The sequence below is a fragment of the Scophthalmus maximus genome, chromosome 6 (assembly GCF_022379125.1).
Source record: "Scophthalmus maximus strain ysfricsl-2021 chromosome 6, ASM2237912v1, whole genome shotgun sequence".
NCBI lineage: Eukaryota > Metazoa > Chordata > Actinopteri > Pleuronectiformes > Scophthalmidae > Scophthalmus > Scophthalmus maximus.
This window is the reverse complement of record NC_061520.1, coordinates 12,790,039-12,813,155: the sequence shown is the minus strand read 5'-3', so window position 1 is coordinate 12,813,155 and position 23,117 is coordinate 12,790,039. Positions and strand designations below refer to the sequence as shown.

At 43.3% G+C, this 23,117-nt stretch overlaps 3 protein-coding genes and 1 non-coding gene across 4 annotated transcripts; 3 read left to right on the top strand and 1 right to left on the bottom strand.

The window, feature by feature from the left end:
* The first annotated feature begins 255 nt into the window (after positions 1 to 255).
* LOC118310143 (protein bicaudal D homolog 2) lies at positions 256 to 10,197 on the top strand. The gene is made up of 8 exons (XM_035632972.2): positions 256 to 495; positions 3,551 to 3,763; positions 4,754 to 4,906; positions 5,209 to 5,673; positions 5,960 to 6,943; positions 7,142 to 7,293; positions 7,780 to 8,011; positions 8,946 to 10,197. The coding sequence occupies exons 1-8, from the start codon at positions 256 to 258 to the stop codon at positions 8,946 to 8,948; spliced, it is 2,442 nt and encodes an 813-aa protein (XP_035488865.1). The 3' UTR covers positions 8,949 to 10,197.
* A 625-nt stretch (positions 10,198 to 10,822) lies between these two features.
* Positions 10,823 to 13,559, top strand: card19 (caspase recruitment domain family, member 19). The gene is made up of 6 exons (XM_035632974.2): positions 10,823 to 10,910; positions 11,266 to 11,405; positions 12,510 to 12,666; positions 12,822 to 12,884; positions 13,105 to 13,170; positions 13,355 to 13,559. Exons 1-6 carry the CDS (start codon positions 10,904 to 10,906, stop codon positions 13,462 to 13,464), a joined length of 543 nt encoding a protein of 180 aa, XP_035488867.1. The 5' UTR covers positions 10,823 to 10,903; the 3' UTR covers positions 13,465 to 13,559.
* A 787-nt stretch (positions 13,560 to 14,346) lies between these two features.
* On the top strand, positions 14,347 to 14,474 carry LOC118310158. Its single transcript, XR_004793744.1, has one exon. It is a non-coding gene; the product is annotated as a U6atac minor spliceosomal RNA (small nuclear RNA).
* A 710-nt stretch (positions 14,475 to 15,184) lies between these two features.
* Positions 15,185 to 22,438, bottom strand: ninj1 (ninjurin 1). The gene is made up of 3 exons (XM_035632975.2): positions 22,106 to 22,438; positions 17,253 to 17,490; positions 15,185 to 16,417 (listed from the first exon to the last, which is right to left on the bottom strand). The coding sequence occupies exons 1-3, from the start codon at positions 22,160 to 22,162 to the stop codon at positions 16,275 to 16,277; spliced, it is 438 nt and encodes a 145-aa protein (XP_035488868.1). The 5' UTR covers positions 22,163 to 22,438; the 3' UTR covers positions 15,185 to 16,274.
* Positions 22,439 to 23,117: the final 679 nt, after the last annotated feature.

Genomic DNA, 23,117 nt, shown 5'->3' with positions numbered 1-23,117 from the left:
GAACTGAAGTTTCCACTCTCAGTTTCTTACAGAAGCTGAAGAAAATCGACAATGATAAAAGTGTCCTCCTGGCCGAGCGTTACCGAGAGCTGCGGCGGGAGAGGCCAAAGGGAACCGAGCGCCATTTAAGTCCCAACAATGCGGTTCAAACAAAGAAGGCAGTGATTTCGTGGCCTCGGTGGTTTTCTCCGCTGCCCCTGCCAGCCAAGGGCTGGGCTGGGTCCCGTTACAGTCGCGAGGCGGCGGCTACCCAAGATGTCCATGGAGGAGCAGGAGTATCCCGACGCGGTGCTGGTGACGGAGGCCGGGCCGCAGTGGCTCCGCGTCGAGGTCGAGCGTCTCGCCCGCGAGCTCCGCGAGACGACCCACGAGAAGATCCAGGCGGCGGAGTACGGGCTGGCGGTGCTGGAGGAGAAGCAGCAGCTGAAGCAGCGATTCGACGAGCTGGAGACGGAGCACGAGACCGTCCGACACGAGCTGGACCAGCTGAAAGAGGTAACCCGAGGTCACAGCCACGCAGGCTGCCGGACACTCGGCCTGACCCGCCAGCATGGGGCCAGGCGTCCCCGTCGCGGCGCGGCAACTGTTAACATTTCTGTGGGCGCAGCAGCAGCAGCAGCTGTCAATGTGTAGTTTTGTTTCACAGGATCAGTCCGACTCATACCGTCCATGATCAGAACCATCACAAGTCTTGGGCCTGGTGCCGGTGGAAGCTCGGTCACAACTTGAGTCGACGTCTTCAACAAACATAACGCGTCAACTGACTAATGAAGGTCTCTCCCATGGAGCCTCGTCACGGGGCTGTTACACGTCACCATGTGGTAACCAAGTGCAGAATGCTCCTCACATTGAGAGATTGAAGGAAAGGAAGAAAGTGTTCCCCGTTTGGTCACCTGCCCATACTTGCCCTCGGTATGTCAGGTTGAGGCCTTCAAGTCACACATCTGCAGCAGCTGCAGCTTGTGGTCGATGTACTCGCCTGTGTGGCCAAGCTGCTGCCGGTTCATTGGGTCAAAAAGTAGCTGGGAGCAGAAAAGACACGTGTTTCACACTTGTTCTGCAGTTCAGTCCGTTTTCTTATACTCTTCCAAAGTCAAAATGTCCCATGTGGCTGTTTGGGCTGATATTTCCATTCCACAATTTCAACAGTGCTCGTCCTGAGACTCCCTGACGTTGTCCTCACTGGTTGATTCATTACACTGGTATTAAATTGACTGGATCAGCCTTATTGTGTCTGGTCCTGCTGTCTTAGTCAGTGTCCGACCAATATATCCAATATCGGTATCAGATCCCTACCTTTCACATCCCTTATTTTTAGTGTCACTTAATAAGCAAACCAAATTGTGCACATGATCGCCTGTGACGTCACCCCTTGGTATCTGAAGTTTGGGGTCATCATTTGCAGTTATTGGTGCACTCGAATTGTAGAATGTGGATGTGCGCTGGGATAAAGCAGCAGCAACCACCACAGCTGAATGTGAGAGGTTAATACACACGTCGGTGCTGTTGACTGCATAAAATATTATACATCGTAGAGCAAAATTCCCACAACGACAGGCATGAGAAGAAGTATCGCTTGCTCCCGAGGTCCTAACTCTGGGGACATTTTGAGTTCAAAAGAAGAAGTTGGGGTTTTCCCTTTGTTCCACAGTGTATATAGATTCTTCTCAGTCAGTCAGTTCATCGACTACATCCTAAGGCACTTCCACATTCAGCAGATGTGGTCACCGCCGCATGTCGGCTATGCCTCCTCTTAATAATTTAGGGGAATGGCTTTGTTTATGTAATCCTTCAGCTCAGCCAATGCTCCTAGATGTTTACACTAGATAGTGATATGACATTGTGTGTTGTTTGAAAACCATAAATCTGTGCACAGACAACTACTAAATTGTGAACGAGAGGTGCTCAGACGTCACCCTCTACTTAGCTGCAAAAAAGACAATTTAATTTCAAGTGACACGACTACACATTTCTACAATCATGTTGATTGAGTCCAATTGTCAGTTATGGCTGCAGCTAACAACTATTGTCATTATATAAATGAATCTGCTGTGTATTTTATTAACTGCAGATTAATCATTTGGATTGTAAAATTTCAAAAATGAATTCAAAATGACTAATTCTCCCCCAAAGCCTGATGGTGTGTTCAGATTGTTTGTTTTATTTCACCAAACAGTAGAAAAATGTACATTTAAACACATATAAAGCGTCAATGCCTTGAAGATGCTGTAACCAGAGAACAGTTGGAATTTTTGTTTGAGAAATTACTCAAAAGGTTCATTGATAATTAACATTTTTGCAGATGAATTTCTCCATCGGTTTCTGGATTCTCTTTTCTTCGGTTAGTCCATAGCAGGGTCCAGTCGAGATGAGGAACTCACTTGTGTCCTCGGCGGATGAGTCTCTGTGGAAGTTTGAATGACTCCAATTCTATGTTAATGGTGATCTTTCATTTACACATCTTGTGATTCATGGCGCAGATCACAGTCCAATCGCAAAGTGACTCACCGTGTTATTTATTCACTTTGTGTCATGATGATGACTGTTGCTTCTCCCTTTAGAGAGTATCACGGAGGCAGATATGATCAGCGTATCCTCTGTATTTCGGCTCCAGATCAATTCACCTCACGACTGACTGACACATCAATTTGATTGACTGAAACTGTTGAGGTAGAAAAGGTGGGGTTGTGGGAAGGAGAGCTGCTGCTCTGTGGCAACTGTCAGGACTTTCTTGGACAATAACGGTTACATCACCCGTTTGGCTCGGTGTCAGTAGATGTTGGCTTGGTATCTATAAGCCTTTAAGTCAGATGCTTGTGGGAATCTGACACTAACTTGTTCATCCTATTAGCCTGTTCTGTGTTGCCCTGACTCTCTTAATACTGTTAACCTAAGCCTAGACTCTTTGGTAGCTATCTAGCTATTAGTGTATTCCTTACCCCATTTAGACCCTTCCTTGCCCACCTCTCTGCTATGGAAATAAAGATCCAAGAATACAAAAACATGCGTTAAAATGTATCATAAGTATCATATGTATTCAAGAATTTATGTAGAAAAAGGTCATTCAGTGGCAAAACACGCATCGATGTCTGTGGGATGACTCTTAATTGAAATTTCTTGCATTTAGATGTTTTAACTGTGGATTAAAAATACTGTTTTCTCAGCTCAGATTTCCAAGATGTATTTGTTCCCTGAATGTGAACAAACATGTCACATGAGCGTGACAAAATGACATTCATGCAGTGCAAATAGCGCTTGTGATAATCTCTTTCCATGCTCTGTTGTTGGTATGCAATATGAACATCATGAAACGGCGAAATGTTTCAGCAGGGTGACACCGTACTTGTGAATACATGGTCTACTGTAAAACAATCAATGCCAGTTAATGTAAAGTGGTGAATGACAAGCTCTTGGTATTTTAATTCTCCAATCAATGTTTATTTTTTCCGGTCATACTCTGTTTCTTGTGAAAATTGTCAATTGGGTCTTCTTATAAATCTTTTATCAAAGGAGCATGTTTTGATTTTCGTTCTTTTTGTCTGTCCTCCAGGCCTTTGGGCAAGCTTACTCGACCCAAAGGAAGGTGGCAGCAGATGGGGAAAGCAGGGAAGAGTCACTGATCCTGGAGTCTGCCAGTAAAGAGGCTGTCTACCAGCAAAAAGTTCTTGAGTTGCAGAATGAGCTCCGACTGGCGAAAGCCTCCCTCACCGGCGCACAAGCTGAAAACGACCGCATGTCTGCCATTGCCTTGGAGATGAAAGAGGTAAAATGCCATACATAAATATTTAAATGCAGGATGGCACTGAATGATCTGCCATTTAGAATATACAGTGAAAGGGGTTTTCAGATCCTTTCATTTTATTTTTACCTTTTATTTTGTAGATTACATTTTCTATTAGTAAAATTGCCACTCGATTACCCAAATCTTTTAACACCTGTTAACCATTATTTTTAATTGTGCTCACCTGAAAATCTAAGATGCTCTTGTCTTTTACATGTTTTAAAAAAACAATTTCAATAAAAATGCTATCAAACAAAACTAATAGAAGTAGAAGCTGTAAGACGCTATAGCTGTTGTCAGACATAACCTCTGAAAAATGTCAAGAAATTTTGGTTTGGACATTTTTTCCAGATTGAATAGGAGATTGTCAGAAGCATTCATAACAGCAGGGACATTTTCCAGTACATTCAGGCCTTGGTAGAGAGCAAACTCGCTTGCTGTGGATCATCTGGAGATTTTCCTGCTGTGTTCTTACATGGGCTCACTCTGACATTTTCCGGACATTTTACTCGGTTGTTAGGACAAGTTCCAGAAAATGTCCGAATTTCAGAGCACGTCTGAAAGCAGGTTGTGATTTCACCTGGAGTTGTGAGAGAGTTTAGAGCTTGTTTAGGGGGGAGGGGGGTTCAGTGAGCAAGTTTGCACTGAGCCCAGCAGGAAAGATGATGTAATGGTCCACTGCGGGTGACACAAAGGATGTCCTCCACCAGGGCTCTCTGTAGCATACATTGGTAAGTGGACCATGTCCTCCTTCCGTCATTACATTCCCTGCCAAGGTCTTGCCCCTGCGGTATGTGAAACATGCTGACATGCCGATCTTCATTTCACTCACTTTCACTACCACAGCAAGAGTGCAGTTTGCGCTGCTCAATCAAAGACGGTGAGCACTGATTTAAATTAGAGCTCAATGCTTATGCGCTCCTGCCATAACCTGCCATTGTTTATCTCTCTGTGATCTCTTCCTGTATGCAGAGTTCCGAGCTGGTGGAGCTGCAGCGCGGTCAGCTGCGTGATGACATCAGAGAATACAAGGTGCGAGAGGCTCGTCTGCTGCAGGACTACAGCGAGCTGGAGGAGGAGAACATCTCTCTTCAGAAACAAGTATCGGTGCTCAGACAGAACCAGGTAAGACAAAATAATGCTAAGCACAATATTCACTTAATAGTTAATCTGTAACTAGGTGGAAATAATGGTAATGTACTGATGTTACTCTTATTAAAGAAGTTTTTGTGCCTCAAACTTCCCACATTATTAATTTTTCGGTCTTGTATAACAATGTAGTCATTTTGTCATTTACTGTTCCAATGTAAGAAAATAACCCCAATACTGTCCCAATACTATATGTTTGACCTATTAAAACAATGACTGTGAACACAGTTGAGTTAAAGTATCCATGGATTAATTTATAATCTTCACCATCTTCACAGGTGGAATTTGAAGGGCTAAAGCATGAGATCCGCCGTCTGGAGGAGGACTCCCAGTGCCTGCACAGCCAGCTGGAGGAGGCCATGCGTCTGAGAGAAATCGCTGAGCGACAGCTAACAGAAGCCCTGGAGACGATTAAAACGGAGCGTGAGCAAAAGGCCTCCCTGCGCAAGCAGCTCTCCCACTCTATGACCATCGGTGGCTCGGTGTACAGCAGCTCTTTCAATATCTCCATTGACAACCTGAAGCTCCACGAGGATCCCTCCACAATCAGTGAGCCTGACAACGACGATCTAATCAGAGGCTTTGAAAACGGCTTGTTGAAGATGGGCGAGGGTGATGAAGACAACAGAGCTGCTGCGAACAAGAGAGGAGGGGTCTGCAAGCCGGCTCCTAGCCTGGTGGACGACCTGCTCAGTGAGCTCAACATCTCCGAGATCCAGAAACTTAAACAACAGCTCGTACAAGTATGAAGTACACAAAATACACTTTTACCATCAACCAATGCTTCCTGAATGCAGTGTCTTTCCTGATCCGTTGTTTTCAACTTATTCCCATTGAAAATGATGGATCAGTAGATTTAAGTGTAAGCTAAGAACAGGTCATCACACAGTATGTACCTGTACAGAAAAAGATGGAACTGTTTATATGTTTTCCTTGTTTACTCACTGAATACACAAGGTTCACATGCAGTATTTATTTTTTGTTTTGATTTTGAATTAGTGCTAACCTGTAATGGTCTTTTTATACAAGGTGGAGCGGGAGAAGGGGGCCCTGATCAACTCTCTGCAGGAGAGCCAGAAGCAGCTGGAGCAAGTTTATGGGACTGTGTCTGAGCAAAAGGAAACCGTAAACAGATTGACCGAGAACCTCAGCGCGATGAGGAAGCTTCAGGCCAGTAAGGAGCGCCAGTCTGCCCTGGACAGTGAAAAAGACAGGGACAGCCATGACGACGGAGACTACTATGAGCTGGACATCAACGGGCCTGAGATCCTGCAGTGTAAATACACTGTGGCAGTGTCCGAAGCTGGGGAGCTGAGGCAGGAACTGAAGACGCTGAGAGCAGAGTACGAGGAGTGTCGAACCCAGTATGAAGATGAGCGAGCGCAGCTGGAGAGCGATGTCCAGGACTTGAGGTCGAGACTGGCCTCCCTGGAAAAGATTAGTCAAGCAGATAAATCGGAGGTGACTCGTCTGGAGAAGGAGCTTCATCTGACCAGCAAGGCTGCAGGAGAATCACTTGGTGGCCTCAACGTGGCCCAGGATGAGCTTGTGGCTTTCAGTGAAGAGCTGGCCAATCTCTACAACCATGTGTGTATGTGCAACAACGAGACCCCGAACCGTGTCATGCTCGACTACTACAAGGAAGGCAAGGTCACGTTAAGAAGAGGAAACGAAGGGAAAGAGCACCAGTCGTTCATACTCATCAGCAACGGGCTGATCAATGAGACTGAACCAGGAAAGACCTCAGTTTACCCAGCCCCAGAGCACCGCCCAGAACCCATGAACATCTATAACCTTGTAGCCATCATCAGGGACCAGATCCTCCACTTGCAGCAGGCGGTGGACCGCACCACAGAGCTGTCGCGCCAGAGACTCGCCAATCTGGAGCTGAGCACCGTGGCAGACAAAGACAAGGAGGCTTGCATGGAAGAGATCCTTAAAGTGAAGTCCCTGCTTAGCACCAAAAGGGAACAGATAGCCACTCTCAGAGCTGTGCTGAAGGCCAACAAACAGGTCAGAAGATCTTGCTGTGTCTGTATGCGTGTGCGCGTGTGTGTATATTCCTACTGGTTGTTTTCTCAGAGGAAGGATGTTCATTGTTTCTCAAACTGACAACAGAGAGGGGTCGTAGTCTTAAGCCAAACTGCTCAGCTAAGACTTAATGAGAGTGTGTGAGAAGTTAGTAATTATATCACCTATTGTTCTCTTTAGACGGCCGAGGTTGGTCTGGCCAACCTGAAGAGTAAGTACGATACTGAGAAGGCCATGGTGACTGACACAATGATGAAACTCCGCAATGAACTCAAGGCTCTGAAGGAGGATGCTGCTACCTTCTCCTCTCTTCGAGCCATGTTTGCTACAAGGTAGGACTATACATGATCACGGATTTACATTTAATTCTTGACAAACAGAAATAACTAATAAGTGACATCCTGATGGCCAAACGGTCCAGTGCACAAACTGTAACACATGGAGTATGTAACATTACATTAACAATCACAAAAATACCAATGACACTTGATAGATCTTTATATCGTACTAATTCCTAAGGAATGAAAAAGAACAATTGTTGGGGGTTTTTTGTTTGAGTCTGTCTGTCTGTCTGTGTGTGTCTGTGAGAAAGACACAATGCATTGTGGGAACAGTCTGATGTAATACTTCTGTGAGTCAGTGAGCGGGACCTCATCCTCCCATCTGGAAAACGCCGTCTGGGGGAATGGAGAAAACATGTGACAGCAGCAGCAATCTGAGGCAAACTGCTCCACCTGCTGGAAATAATGCTCATGTCTTGTTTTTTCCTTTTTGCGCCTCTCGCTCTTTTCTCCGTCTTCTCCCTCTCTGCCTCTCAGGTGTGATGAGTATGTGACCCAGCTGGATGACATGCAGAGGCAGCTCGCTGCTGCTGAGGATGAGAAGAAGACCCTGAATTCTCTGTTGCGTATGGCCATCCAGCAGAAACTGGCCTTAACTCAGCGCCTGGAGGATCTAGAGTTCGACCACGAGCAGGCACGCCGCAGCAGCGCCACAGCGGTGGGAGGCAAGGGCAAACTCAAGGGCAAGGGAGCCTCGTCCAGTAATCATGTAAGTCAGAGGCGCCACCCAAGACAGGGGTTTCCTCTGCAAGCTTGGCCTTTGAAAACATCTGCATTGCTTTTAAATTAAATTAGATTTCTCTCCGGCGTTTGCATACACAGTTACTCATTTCTAACACCAAGATCTTTTGGAGCCATTGTACCACTAGCGTATGACATATTAGTATTTTTTTACAGCCCGACCGATTTATCGTTTGGCAGGTGAAAATCGTATGCATTTATGTTTACAATATATGTTTGAAAATTTGATTTTCATAATTCAAGTTCTTTTTATTTTTAGTTTTAATAGTAGTTTAATCATAAAAGTTTACGATTAAACTGTAAATTATCAAGCCTCAATTACGTTTCTTTGTTGTAAGGGTTTCATAACTACATCTTAGGAATCCATTTTATTTTTTATTATACGTGTTGTCAGATGTATTGGTATCATGTCTACTCCAGAATATCGGTATTAGCATCTGCCCTAACAACCATATTGGTCGGGTTCTAATTATTTCTACCTAATACTTTTGAACTGTTATGAGTGCTGTTTTAAAAAGCTAGACTGGTGTAGCCGAACCACTTCTTCTACCATGAAAAAATATAATTTGAGTTTGAGTCGTTGTAGTCTACATAGTTAAATTAATACACAGCATGTGTTGAGTTGGTGCTAGGAAGTGTCCTCAGCTTGGCCACGAAATCCTGTGCCTCAACGCACATGTGATATTGGTATGAGTTGAGCTGACTAACATTCCCCCTCGTGTCAGTATCCCTTGATTGATGACTGCATGCATGACACATCGCAGTCCTGCTCCACACAGCCAACTCTCCTGTGCACTAACTTAATCAATAAATCTCATTCCACTAACACAGTGACATTTTTAATCGATTGCAATTAATTTAATGTGATTTTTTTCCTTCTTTTTTTACCTTTCCATTTGCAGTAAATCTATCCAGTGAAGTGACCATAAGGAGGTCCGTCAGTGAGTCTGTGAGAGTCGGGGCTCCTGGGTTCTTCACTCTTTAATCATGGCTCAAATCATATCATTGCTAACAAAAGAACACATCCAACAGTATTTGCCAAGGGCCTTGTTTTTCAGTGCCAAAACTAAAACTTCTTCAAAGATTGTGACTCATCACATCCGTCTTCCATCAATATGAACCACTATTGTTACTGAACCAGAGGAAAAATCAAGATTGGTGCTAATTTCCCATTGCCTGTTACCCTGACTGAGCACTTTTTTTTGCTTGCTCTTACACAATTCCTCTTTCTTTTGATGCCTCTGTTTTTTTAAGTATTATAAGATGTTTTACTGTGTGTGTACTTTAATCTGCCAGGTTCCTGATCACTTTTTCAAGTGATTCAGCATATTCTTATCCATATTATTATGTGGTAATTATTTTTAAAAGCGGCATTTTTAACCCACTGGTTGAAATCAAACAAAAGAGAGGAATACGCTTCTCGCCTTCGTTGCTTTGCTTTTGGCCTTTGATTCATGGGTGCCTTTCCTGGCAGATTTTTTGGTAACCATTTCTCCTGTTTAGCTCATTAAAACATAATGCGTTCACATTCATACATGGTTTTAAACAAAATCTATATGATCATGCAGATATGGAGCTTCAAATTCAGGGTCCTAACTAAATTTTGGAAAACTGGGTGACGTCTGTAGACGTGGAACAGCTGTCACAAATTCAAGAATACCTGTAGTGACTGAGGAAGAGTATTAATGCAAAGCTTATTTAAGATTTCTAAGTTAAGGTCAGATGTTAATAGTATTCATAAACTTTATGCATGAAGGAGAGTCTCTAATGGAATTGTTAATACAATTTGTGTAAACCGTTTGAAAACCCATTGTCTTCAAACAATAAGCCTGCAGTGCCATTTTGTGTCATGTGTATACAAGTGCAATTTGCATTGCAAAAAAAAAAAAGATATATATATTTTACACATTGTTGCTCACATTCTTGTCCTAATTGATTTTATATGTTTTAATGTAAGTGGTATTTATTTGACACTGCTCAGACTGCAGGATGCCATCATCCTTTTTTGTTTCATAAGGGAGTGTGAGTGGAGGCGGCTGGTCAGAGTTTCAAGAAAACTAAAACCTTGGTTAAACACTCGCAAAATTCACGACTGTTGCCGACTTTCTCTGCTTCCAGTTATGGCTGGTGAAGAAATAAACCTGACTTTCACAACCCCGGGGTCCTTGTTCTTTTCCAGTTAAAGATAAGTTGGCTACCAGTCCACATTGATTTACACGATTGTAGAATAAGTAAAGCTAGTAACAGTTTTTCAGAGATACACAAACTGATCCTATTTACCTGTCTGTATTGTGGACGATATTGATGGTTCCATGGGGTTATAATGGACCCTCATTGTGTATATGGTTACCCTTTTTTTCTTTTTAAACTTACAGATCAGACTGTTACAAAATACAAGGTGTGTTATTGTGCAAATTATATAATATATATTGGTAAAACAATCAATAGAAACTTGCCTAAACAGTAACAATATGTTTACAATAAGTTAGAAAAGAGAAATTAAGTTTGTTGTTTAGTCTTAAAGTCTAAATGCAGAGATCAAATCAGAGGATAAGTCATTGGGGGAAGATTAGTTTGAACATTTAAATACTAAAATTTACAGTGCAACAATTTTTTTACATTGAAAGTCTGTTATAATCACTTTGCCTCTAATAAACATTTCCAGCATATCTCTGTAAAACTTAGATAAGGTCCAATCATAAAATAAAAACACACGTTTTATTGCCTTTACTAAATTGATTTCTTTTTCCGGTGAAAAGGAGAAGTTTTTTTTCTCTCTTTTTTTTTGTTGCTGTGACGTAGCCCGCAGCGAGGTGACGTCAGAGGGCGTGTCCACACAAAGGACAGAAGGGAGGCCACAATGGGAGGTTCGTGCGTTTAAACGTTTCTATTAAGAAGTAGCGTATTTGTTTTGAACACGCATGTACACTTGTGTTTTCGCTACAGTTTCTACTGGGTCGTTTTCAAACTAGTGCCAGTAGCATAGCAACTAACGACCTTCGCGGCTTGCCTCCGTGTCCAAGTCCCGTTGAGGTTTCTGGGAAGTTTCCTTCTCCGTGTGCGTGGAGCGACAGAGATCCTCACCAGCTCCACTCGCACGCTCGGGCAGCGGAGTTTCGACCTGACGCAATGTTCGGCTCTTTGTCTGCCGGTGAAAACCGGCGCTGTCTTGCTGTAGGCGCTGTTTTTATGTCGATGTCTCCCCAATGGAAACGTGCACAGAGAGTTTTGGCGAGCAGCTGATGGAGGACAGCGCCTTCCTCCGGGCGGACCGCAGGCTGGACACGGAGCTGGTGGACAGACTCATCCTGCAGCTCAACAGGATCTACCCGCAGGTGCTCACGGACAAGGAGGCCACCAAAGTAAGAGCTGCAGCCCAAAGCTACTCGACCGCGGTTTTGCATCAAAATGACTTGATTTACTCACAGAAAAAAAGTTCTGCTTATAATTAATTTGTAGTCCAAAAATAGACTGTTGTTCATCATTGTCGAGTCCTGTCAACATAATTACTGTTACTGGCGCAAGCATCATTCAGACTTATTCTAGTTTAATCTGTAACGGATCATACTTTAGACACTCATCATAGGTCAGGTAGAGTCTTGATTTGAAACCTAATTTGTGACTATAGCTGTGTGTTACATTTAATGGAGTGAGAAATACATGATTTCACCCAGAAATTGACCAATAGAATGGCATTAAATAGAGATGCTTGAATAAAACATAATTTATGTCATTGTGATTGTCGTGGAACTTTGTCTATCCTCCCCTGAGAAATTGTTAAGACGAGTCTTCTCAGTCACCAAGCAAGGTCATCTTTTCTGTGGCAAGCCACAACAATCATCGAGCAGCTGAAGTCTCTCTCTCTCGAGGTGTCATAGTCGCGGGGAGATGACGACATTCCCCTGAACTAAATACACTACAGAGAGCGGGAACAGGAGGATTGTCGTGGGGCGCCAGACACTGACCACTGTGTGAGCGAACCAGAAATCTCCTTGATATATATTGACCTCTTATAATAAATACTTCTGCTTAAGACCTCCACGTTTTTTTGGTCTTCCTGATTCATCATCCACTCCATCAATTATTCCATTTCAGTGATGAACTTCAGCAAGCATATTTAGATTCATAGCTCTTTATATTCCTCGACGATATGTACTTAGTTGTGTTTTATGGCTGCGTGTATAATGATTTCTTCTCATTAAGCCGATCTGCTCGCTTGTTGCGTGGCCATGGATCTTCTGGCCCTGAACAGACATTGTGTCAGGGATAATATATACTGGGTGTACTAATTAAATAAAAACACTTAACTGTGACTAAATAATTCCTAAGAATTATTTTTTTTCAGTGGAGTTGTTGCTCTGCCCTGGTCAATCCACCCTGAGAACCTGGTTCACACTCCTTTGTCAGCGATCACTGTAGCATTTGATCAATAACAGCCTCTTACAGTCTCTGTTGTCGTTATCCAGTTCCGAAACCTGGACGTGCCCACTGGTTTTCGACTGGGTGAGCTCCTGACACACCTGCAGGGGAAAGGCGAGGAAGCATGCAGGGAGTTTTACAGGGCTCTCCACCTGCATGTAGAGGAGGTATACTACAGCTTGCCCACACGGCTCCGCCTGAGAGGTTAGTCCCTAAAAATGCCTTTTTAATATCATTACGTGTAAGATGTTTATCATTACTTAAATGTTATAGAATAGGTTATACATAGTTAGTTGCATATTCTTCTATAGTCTTTTATTTTTATTTTGCACACTGAAAATGATCTGTTCTGCCTTCAGATTCCTTGGATCCACTTGCATATCCACGTGTCTCCCAGCAAAGATATGATCAAAACGAAAGAGGTAAAATCTTAAAGTGAAAGAATGTATGTCTGTGTGAATGTACAATGTGGTACAAACTGGTCAAACAATTTTGAAAAATGCTAGATGTTTGTCAGCAAAATCATAAAATAGCCCTTCTTTCAAGAAAAAGGTCAGTACAGGATTTAGTGATGACCTTCAAAAGTCTGCGATTAAAGCTTTGTTTCAGGCTAGAACATTCACGCTGTTTACCTCTTTTCAGGTCCCCTCTTCTTTCTGGGCTGTTTCAGTGTTGCCATGGGAATGGCTTTACTGTATTACTTTGGTGGTAAGTTGCCTTCCAATTATTAACGTTGCCCTGACATTGTAATTGTGACATTCTGATATTGTCAGTTTTTTTTTATTGCCCATATGTATCAGCTCTGTCTAAGGATGTTGTTGAAAAATCAAATTGCACTTCTTGCTGTTAATTTAGTATGACTAAGAAAGTATCTTTTGTTTCTTTTCTGTAGAAGCTAAAGTGACGGGAGGCAGTCGGGCCCTCGGCATGGCTGCTCTGGGCTTGAAAAGAAAGGCTCAGGAGGTTCTTATTTGGTACACCGAAGAAAGCCTCATGGTTTAGGAGGTGATTCCCTCTCACCAGGTGCCTAAGTTGTACTGCTCAAATGAATGATATTCATACCAAAGTGCATTTAAAAAAATCTTTTCATATACACAGTTTTGTAAATAATTTGGCACGTTGCTTCTCTTTTCTCTCATGGTTATATGTCTGTTTAAATGAACAGGGGGGGAAAGCACTCCTCTTAAATCAGGAAAAAGTAGATTAAACTATTCAGTATCCCGTCAAGCTTCAAGTACAGAAAGTATTGATTATATTGGTGACCTCATAAGGTATGAAACTACTTTTTACATTTTTGTCACTGCATGAAATCCTCCAGTTAATCGGTACATGTTGGTGTTGTGACTCAGACTAGAGTTGTGTTTACGTGGTATTTCCAGTAGCGTGTTGCACTGAGTCAGACCCAGACCAGAACGTGGCCGCCATCTTGAGGTCAAAGGAGGAACTACAGCACCGAACTACGTCTCGCATGTTTTGGTTCTGTAAGAGCCTGTCGAACATCGTGATGATCGCATTTAGTCAAAAAGAGCGAGTGTTTCGCGTGGACAGACATAAACAACGTCGAACAGGGGCTACGCGCACATTTAAGACGAATTCATACTACTATTTGCGATCACGTGACAGTTCAACCAATGACATCGCCTCCACCACCGCAGTGCATTGTGGGTACCAATATGACCAAAACGAGCCGAACTATCTTAGAGAATTACTTTATAGAATCGTAATAGCGAAGCGGAAACATTGAAAAGTCTGTCAGAACAAACACACCAGAGTTGTACTGCACCGACATAGACATACACGGGAATGTACACGGAAATGCACCGTGAGTGAGACCATGTCGTGTAACGCGGGTGTATATATTGAGACGGTTGCCTCTATAAAGCCGTGTTGTATGAAAGGAGAGAAGGTTAGCACTCCCCTTGACAAGGATGGAAGAGGCCCTAGTGGCCTTCAACACACATACGGTTAAGGCATTGCCACCTACTTCGTGGCATCTCTAACCAATTTTTTTGTTTATAAATTTTGGAAAAGACTGCCATGTTAACCAAACGACGGCATATGTAATCTTAACCCATATTCACCTACTTTAAAACAGAAAGCAGTCTTCATTAGCCCAAACACAATGGCCTGGACGAGCAAAGTACATTAATATTTTTGTAAATTCCTATACTAGTAATTGTTAAATATTGCATCCTCTGCTGTGGGTGTTCTATTATTCTCAGGGTGAGTTGGTTAGTTAAAGATCTATTTTAAATACAAAAAAGTAAATTAGTAGTAATTAGCATTATTTAATTAACCCTTGACTGATATCAAATAACATGTTTGTGGTTTTTCTCAGGCTGTTAGAGTAAAAATATTTAACATTGAAAAGTTAATCTGAACGTAGTGGAAACTATCATGTTGCTGTTTTGTGAAATCAATTTCCATGTGATGGAGGCAAATCTATAGGATTACAAAAGGCAATATCATGAAAACATTTTTGCAGGTTGTTTGGTAAAACTCTCTAAAAGTTTTTTCTAAAATGTTGATATTTTATTTCTGGTGGTTGTCCAATAATGTCTCCTCATTGAGCAGTGCCTGGCAGTTTGTCTCATTCAGTGTGTGTGTTTTTGTTTGTCATTTACAAATGCCTTAAAAGTTAGAAGTGCCATCATTTGTTATATCAGATCTTTTTTGTGCAATTAAAAAAACAGTGCATGATAATAATAACAGAACAAATTTCTTGTGTAATTTTATTCATACATTTTATTTGAAATAGTACACAGTGTGTAAAACAAGATAATCTAATAAAAGCTAAGTGAACATTTTGGTCCTTTAAAAACATTTGATCAAAAGTAACAAAGTACACTACATGTATATACATAAATCCACAACCACATACAGACACTAGCATGTAAATTATTTTGAACATTACACAACAGGTTTGCATAAACAGGTTTGCATAAAACAAGATAATCTAATAAAAATTAAGTGAACATTTTGGTCCTTTAAAAACATTTGATCAAAAGTAACAAAGTACACTACATGTATATACATAAATCCACAACCACATACAGACACTAGCATGTAAATTATTTTAAACATTACACAACAGGTTTGCATAGAACTTTTAAAAAGCATGTAAGGTCCATTTAATCAGTTGGTTGAGGTTTAAGTATATTTGCACCCATGATTATGATTTTAGGTAATGCCTCAAGCAGTAGTAGAGCCAAAATGGCTCCTGTCGCACTCCCTGTTAAGGATTTTATTTGGATTATGCTGTGGTGATTAATTTTTCTTCTCTTCTAAACAAAATGTATAGATCAGGCTCATACTAACATACTAACAAAATTAAACTTCCAAACGACACTATATAAAAAAATAAAAATTCAGCAATCATTCACAGTGGTTGTGACTCACACACAGTATATTGCTCCTAATATGTTTTTTCCATAAGTAAAGGCAATCAGTTATATGCAACAGTAACCTGAGCATGATATGAGGTAACAAAGGGGAGAATCGCCTTATGAAATTAATTAAAAAAACAAACACATTTGTCCATACATATGGTTAGAGGCTAAGGGAACCCCTAACACACGCACGCACGCACGCACACACGCACACACGCACGCACACACACTGCAAACAAAGTCACTTGATCCTTGGGGTACATTTGATCTCTTCAAGCCTGGGAGATAGAATTGCAGAATAGCAGATGCACCTGCATGCTGTTACATTTGGTAAACAAAATATCCTGTCCATTTGTACAGATAACGTTGAGGTCCATTTATACTGAGGTGATCTGCCGGCGCAGAAAGTCACCTGAATTGTGATTAAGAGCTTGGGTTGGGCCGCTGGACACCGAAGGCTGTGATGAAGACGTTGACTACGACTATGACAAAGACAAAGGCTGTGGCCACGTTTTCCATGATATTCAGCTTGTAGTGCATGCTCTGGTCGTTCAGGTTCCACTTAACTGACAGGAGAGAAATGGCACACGAAGACAGAACAGTGTGGATTAGACAGTAGGAGTGGCCTTCTTTGCCCACAAGCGGGCAGCACCATGTTTCCAGTCACATTGGCAGTGAGGTAATCAATATTGAAGCCTATCATAAATTAACAGCATCTGACAGCAGGTGGCCTCAGGTGAATAATTAGCTTCTTCCTCCATTAGGACATTTCATGCTTCGCTGGTCCGAGAGAGAGGGACCTATGTTGATCCTCTATTAGTCAGAGAGGAAGTCTGTACTTCTCACACAACATCTCAGTACTGATGAAGAACACTGCGTTTACTCATTTGACAAATGCCTTTATCCAACGCAACTTACAAGTGAGGGGCCATGAACCAAATCAGTCCTGACTGAGGTTTCTTTGTGTGCTGGGATGACACTGCCACACTACGTTCCTTGGAGGAATGTAGTGCCTGGGACGGAGCATAATCCTGTATGATTGTGTTCAAATGTGTTGTTGTTCAGACCTAGGAGTCACTCTGTAGGTAAAGATAATAAGTGACTTGAATTTGAATCAGGCGGCCTTGGGTAGCCAGTGGAAATCTCTGAACATATTTTCCAATAGTGAAGAGAGCTTTTTTTAAATTTTAAACAGCCGACAGCAGAGGCGACTTGGCAGGCATGTCTTCCTGCTGGGGCTCCCTTGACCCCACTCTCTGTCAGAATAGTATTTTTCTGTTAGGGTAAGATAAGGACGCAGTCAGGAAGTGGTGGGGGGTGTCCTAGGTTTACATTCTATACGTCTCATGTGAGAATGAAGGAAAGTTTGCCAAATGGAAATTAGTCAACCACCAAACTTACCTATGAAGATGAGCAGAACACCCACCAGGATTTGTAGCGTGAGAGAGATGCTAATGAGAGTAATGAGGGGAACATAGAAGCTGAAGTCTGGTCCTTGCTCCAGCACAGCCTTCAGTTGGGAAGCATTTGCCATGAGCAGGGCCACGTCCAGCATGCTCTCTGCTGCGCTCTTCTTATTGGCATAATGGTTCATGTTTAGCGGTCCCTGTGGCCCCCTCAATCGGCCTCGCAGCGGTTCCTAAAACACAAACCCCAACATCAGCATGGCCCAGAGAAGCACGCTAATTCACTTTCAGCAAGGTCAGTCAAGGATTTATCTCTAAAATTCTTTAATGGCAGATGTCATTTACATTTAAAATCATCAGATTTTGTATAAACTCACCGGCCTTCATCTAATTCAATACATCTCTAAATGAGCCTTGGCAATCAACAAGTTTGCTGTTTTGGCAGAAAACATAACAAAAAAACAACAATTGTCACTTTGACCACTTTCTGTTCTGAAACGTGTGTAAACACGGCACTCATAAATGGTTACTTTAATGTGGAGAACATGCAGGTAGTGTGCTGCTGCCACCAGACTGCATTTCATGGAAATAAGTAGCTGGCTTAATGGAAATCATGTTGTCACCATCCTAGAAGGTTCGTGCTTCAGTGTGACATGTTGGGATTTTTTGTTGGCTCTAAAATCCCCCACTTGGTATCACGTATTACATCAGTGTTTCATCACAAACAGGGTTTTTTTTATGATCCTCTTAATTCTACTACTCTAGAATCTACTCTAAGCCTGTTTAAAATTACCTACCGTATTATCTACTGTAGTGATGACAAGAAGTATCAAATTTATCCGACATACTGTGTGGTGATAGTTTGCTAAAACATTTTAGTGCCAAGCACATAATATGATCAGAACAACATGATGACAATGACTAAAAATTAAGACCCAAAATTATGCAATCGCAGTATTTTTTTTCCCCATGGAAGATATTAGTGGAAGTGAAAGTGTGCAGTGGCTGGCGTCAACAAACATGCCCTGTTTGACACAAGGGGTCACTTAGTTAGTTTCATTCCAGAAGTCAAAAATGATTTCTCACAACTGACAAGGTCATGCATTATAAAACACAAAAAACCACACCCACACCCACACACACACTGTATGAACAAGATACAAAGCTCACACACGTACTCTATAATACATCAATATTACTAGATTATTATTTTTAAGTGTTCTACATTATTTCCCGATCACATTTAAAACAAATAAATATGTAGCCTTACATGTGGAAAGTTAGAGAGCAGAATTTCCTGTTCCATTATCAGATGGACATGACAAATGTATTCACAGGAAGAGGTTGTGTCAAGGAAACCATTTCACTTTCTTTTGTGGAACAAGTAGAGGAAGTGTGCTAAACACTAAGGTCCACAGCTCGGACATTGCACTGTCAGAAACCAGGGTCAATGCAGATCTCTCTGTTCTAATCCATCATGAGCTCAGTGCAGTGCCCAGGGCTTCCTCGGGGTGGAGTGTAGTCGAAGCAGAGGGAAAGGATCATGTTGTCCTGGTGGACCAGCAGATGAGCGTGAGTCACTCACTATAGTCAACTGCAGAACTTTTACAGCTTCATTTTCAGTTTTTTTCTTCCCATGTAAAGCTCATTGTTCAGCCTGAGTTTCTTTCTTACGTCCACTGAGAAGTAACAACACAAGAAGAGTAACATTTGCTATATCTCACAATACACAACACAGATATACTGTATTCAACTTAAAATCATTTTTTTTATGTATGAGAGGCCTCAAATCGTCACACGTGAGGAGCTGGATAACGCAAATGTGTCACAACAGCTCGATAAGTTCCTTTAAAAAGATATTTAAGTGATTTGTTATTTTCTGACAGTAGACTACCCGATTTAATCGATGAATTGTTTTTTTTTAGCGCAATGAAGTGCAGGACCCTGGCCCTACGAATCTACAACAATTTAAAACTGACAAACATCAGTAAGCAGCAGCTTTTCACTGCGTTTGCAAAAATCTTTTTCTTTGATCAAATCCAAATAAATAAAGGTTTTGATAAAAAAAAACACAACTTTTATAATTATATGACAAATGTACTACGCAAATAATTTTGCTGACGTGGCACAAAGAAACGTTTTGAGTGGAACAGCTGGAAGCAGCCTTCAGTTCTTTGTCCAGTGGAGATACGTTCATTTCCCTTTTACACCCAGTGGCACAAGGTTGCACCCTTTTAATTATAGGGTCACTTCCTGTTTACAGTTTTATAGTAGAGGACATTATTACAACATCTACTCCATCAATAGTTATTAAAATTCATAGAAAACATGTCAAGTGTTAACATCCATTTGCTATAATGAACTGTCAGTTGTTGTTGGGGGGGGGGTTCCTTCTGCTCCAAGTGCAGACACTCGCATAGACTTTCTTAATACAAGACAAGAGTTAAAAGTTGAAGATTGGACATGTTTGCATTCTTGAGTTAAACTCATTTTGGTCAAATCGTTCCCTGATGTGGGTCAACAGGCGGAAATGACCCACCTGGATGAGATTCCTTCAAGGGCCAGTGGTTGGACACTGCGCCCACATGGCCCTGTGGTTCTCCTCCTGTCATTATGTGTAAACTAGGCCCAGCAGCGGGGAGACACACAGAGACACACAGAGAGACGCACAGAGAGACACAGAGACACACAGACACAGAGACACACAGAGAGACACACAGAGACACACAGAGACACACAGAGAGACACACAGACGCACAGAGAGACACATAGACACACAGACGCACACAGAGACACAGAGACACAGAGACACACAGAGAGACACACACACAGAGACACACAGAGAGACACAGACACACACAGAGACACAGACACACACACAGAGACACACAGAGACACAGAGAGACACAGACACACAGACACACACACACACAGAGACACACAGACACAGAGACACACAGACACAGAGACACACAGAGACACACAGAGAGACACACAGAGAGACACAGAGAGACACACAGACGCACAGAGAGACACATAGACACACAGAGACACAGAGACACACAGACACAGAGACACACAGAGAGACACACAGAGACACACACAGAGAGACACACAGGCACACAGAGAGACACACAGACGCACAGAGAGACACAGAGACACACAGAGACACAGAGACACACAGACACAGAGACACACAGAGAGACACACAGAGACACACACAGAGAGACACACAGGCACACAGAGAGACACACAGAGAGACACACAGGCACACAGAGAGACACACAGGCACACAGAGAGACACAGACACACAGAGACACAGAGACACACAGAGACACACACAGAGAGACACAGACACAGAGACACAGAGACACAGAGACACACAGAGACACACACAGAGAGACACACAGACGCACAGAGAGACACATAGACACACAGACGCACACAGAGACACACAGAGAGACACACAGACGCACAGAGAGACACATAGACACACAGAGACACAGAGACACACAGAGAGACACACACACAGAGACACACAGACACAGAGACACACAGAGACACACAGAGAGACACACAGACGCACAGAGAGACACAGAGACACACAGACACAGAGACACACACAGAGAGACACACACAGAGAGACACACACAGAGAGGCACACAGACACACAGAGAGACACAGACACAGAGACACAGAGACACACAGAGACACACACAGAGAGACACAGACACACAGAGACACAGACAGAGAGGCACACAGAGAGACACAGACACACAGAGACACACACAGAGAGACACAGACACACAGAGACACAGACAGAGAGACACAGACACACAGAGACACAGACAGAGAGGCACAGACACACAGAGACACACACAGAGAGACACAGACACACAGAGACACAGACAGAGAGACACAGACACACAGAGACACAGACAGAGAGGCACACAGAGACACAGAGACACACAGACACACACAGAGAGACACACAGACACAGACACACAGAGACACAGACAGAGAGACACAGACACACAGAGACACAGACAGAGAGACACACAGAGAGACACACAGAGACACACACAGAGAGACACAGACAGAGAGACACAGACAGAGAGACACAGACACACAGAGACACAGACAGAGAGACACAGACAGAGAGACACAGACAGAGAGACACAGACACACAGAGACACAGACAGAGAGGCACACAGAGACACACAGACACACAGACACAGAGAGACACACAGAGAGACAGACACACAGAGAGACACAGAGACACAGAGAGACACACAGACACACAGAGAGACACACAGACACACAGAGACACACAGACACACAGAGACACACAGACACACAGACACACAGAGAGACACACAGACACAGAGAGACACACAGACACAGAGAGACACACAGACACACAGAGAGACAGACACACAGAGAGACACACAGACACACAGACACACAGACACAGAGACACAGAGAGACAGACACACAGAGACACAGAGACACAGACACAGACACACGGAGTCTACAGATGCTCTGTGAATGAGGGGAACTCGGGTTGAAATCAGAGCTAATCCTCCGCTAACCGGTCACATTAGCTCCGCGACTCGACGTCCGGTTGCGGTGGTTAAAGCCCGCTGGTGTGAGGACGGAGGAGAGACGTGGAGGCAGCGGAGTGTTCCCTGTGAGCAGGAGATCGTGACCCTCCAGGCGACGTGTGTGTGTGTGTGTGTGTGTGTGTGTGTGTGTGTCGGGTTCTTATGGAGGCTTAACAAACGCTGAACAAGAAGCCATACGCGGTTCTCTCTGCCCTTTGTAACGGGCACCGGCGCCGCCTCTTACCCCCGCCTCTCCGCCATGGTCCGCATCACCGTTCATCTCGAAGTTCTCCGTCGCCATGTTGTCGATGAAGCGGGTGTGGGTCGTGTGTGTAGCGTGGGACAGTCGCTGGTCCGGGGCAGAGACTGCGTGTGTAGAGCGCCGCTGTGACGACAGGAGGGGGGCAGCGGCTCTGACCACCGCCCCTCCGCCCCTCCGACCCGGGGGCGGCCTCACTGAGCCGCGGGGCCAGCGGAAGTGATGGAATAAGGACTTTCCCACAGTTGGTCGGAAACTAAACGTCGGTGCCGTGTAGATGTTCCAGGCGTCGCGTTCACTTGGACCGCAGCCGTAGACGATGATTGACAGGCTCTGCACGGCCGACACGACTCGTTACTGCCCCCACGCCTCGTAACGCGGTACTGCACGTTGGGGGGCTTATTAACCGGCTCAACTGCAGCGGTCAAGTGCTGCGGTTTGTGCTATTGCTAATTAAGTATTTTGCTAAGCAAAACGTAAAGAGAAATATTATCTGGATTCACAAAATGAAGCCAATGTGGAGGTGTCTGAAGCCTGTATTATCTGGATCGACCAGCAGAGGGCGACTCCACTGTTTGCAAAAGAAAGGTCAGTTTTCTGTTGAAGTCTATGAGGAAATTGACCCTATTTCTTACTTGATTTCTAGTTTCCTGAGAAGTTTATGGTTTCAATCGCTAGTGTTAAGTCTTGTCCATTACAGCATGATGTTAATTTTGTATATTGTGGTCTCATTTAGAGTAAAATAGACAATAAAGCACCGTATAAGGAGCCCCCTTGAAAACGAGATGGCTCATCTCAAGGGGCTTATCTTTCCAATAAATGTTTATTACTTAGTATGCATTGGAGTGGGGATGCAGCGTGATTGACAGTCAGTACCGTCCAATTAGTGCATGGGTGTAGGTGTAGGTGGGCGGGCAGTGGACGAGCTTTCGGTCAGACCCACCCCCAGATCCTAGGTCCAGTTCTAAAAAAACCCAAGATGGAGCTGGTCAAAAAT

Bases quoted from the DNA above. Each gene is read 5' to 3' on its own strand.
- LOC118310143 (XM_035632972.2), top strand. From the start codon at position 256: ATGTCCATGGAGGAGCAGGAGTATCCCGACGCGGTGCTGGTGACGGAG. The intron at 496-3,550 runs GTAACCCGAGGT...TCTGTCCTCCAG, and splicing joins AGCTGGACCAGCTGAAAGAG to GCCTTTGGGCAAGCTTACTC. The intron at 7,294-7,779 runs GTAGGACTATAC...TCTGCCTCTCAG, and splicing joins CGAGCCATGTTTGCTACAAG to GTGTGATGAGTATGTGACCC.
- card19 (XM_035632974.2), top strand. The intron at 12,667-12,821 runs GTTAGTCCCTAA...TTCTGCCTTCAG, and splicing joins CACACGGCTCCGCCTGAGAG to ATTCCTTGGATCCACTTGCA. The intron at 12,885-13,104 runs GTAAAATCTTAA...ACCTCTTTTCAG, and splicing joins ATATGATCAAAACGAAAGAG to GTCCCCTCTTCTTTCTGGGC.
- ninj1 (XM_035632975.2), bottom strand. From the start codon at position 22,162: ATGGCGACGGAGAACTTCGAGATGAACGGTGATGCGGACCATGGCGGA. The intron at 17,491-22,105 runs GTAAGAGGCGGC...TTTGTGTTTTAG, and splicing joins ACCATGGCGGAGAGGCGGGG to GAACCGCTGCGAGGCCGATT. The intron at 16,418-17,252 runs GTAAGTTTGGTG...CTCTCCTGTCAG, and splicing joins TGTTCTGCTCATCTTCATAG to TTAAGTGGAACCTGAACGAC.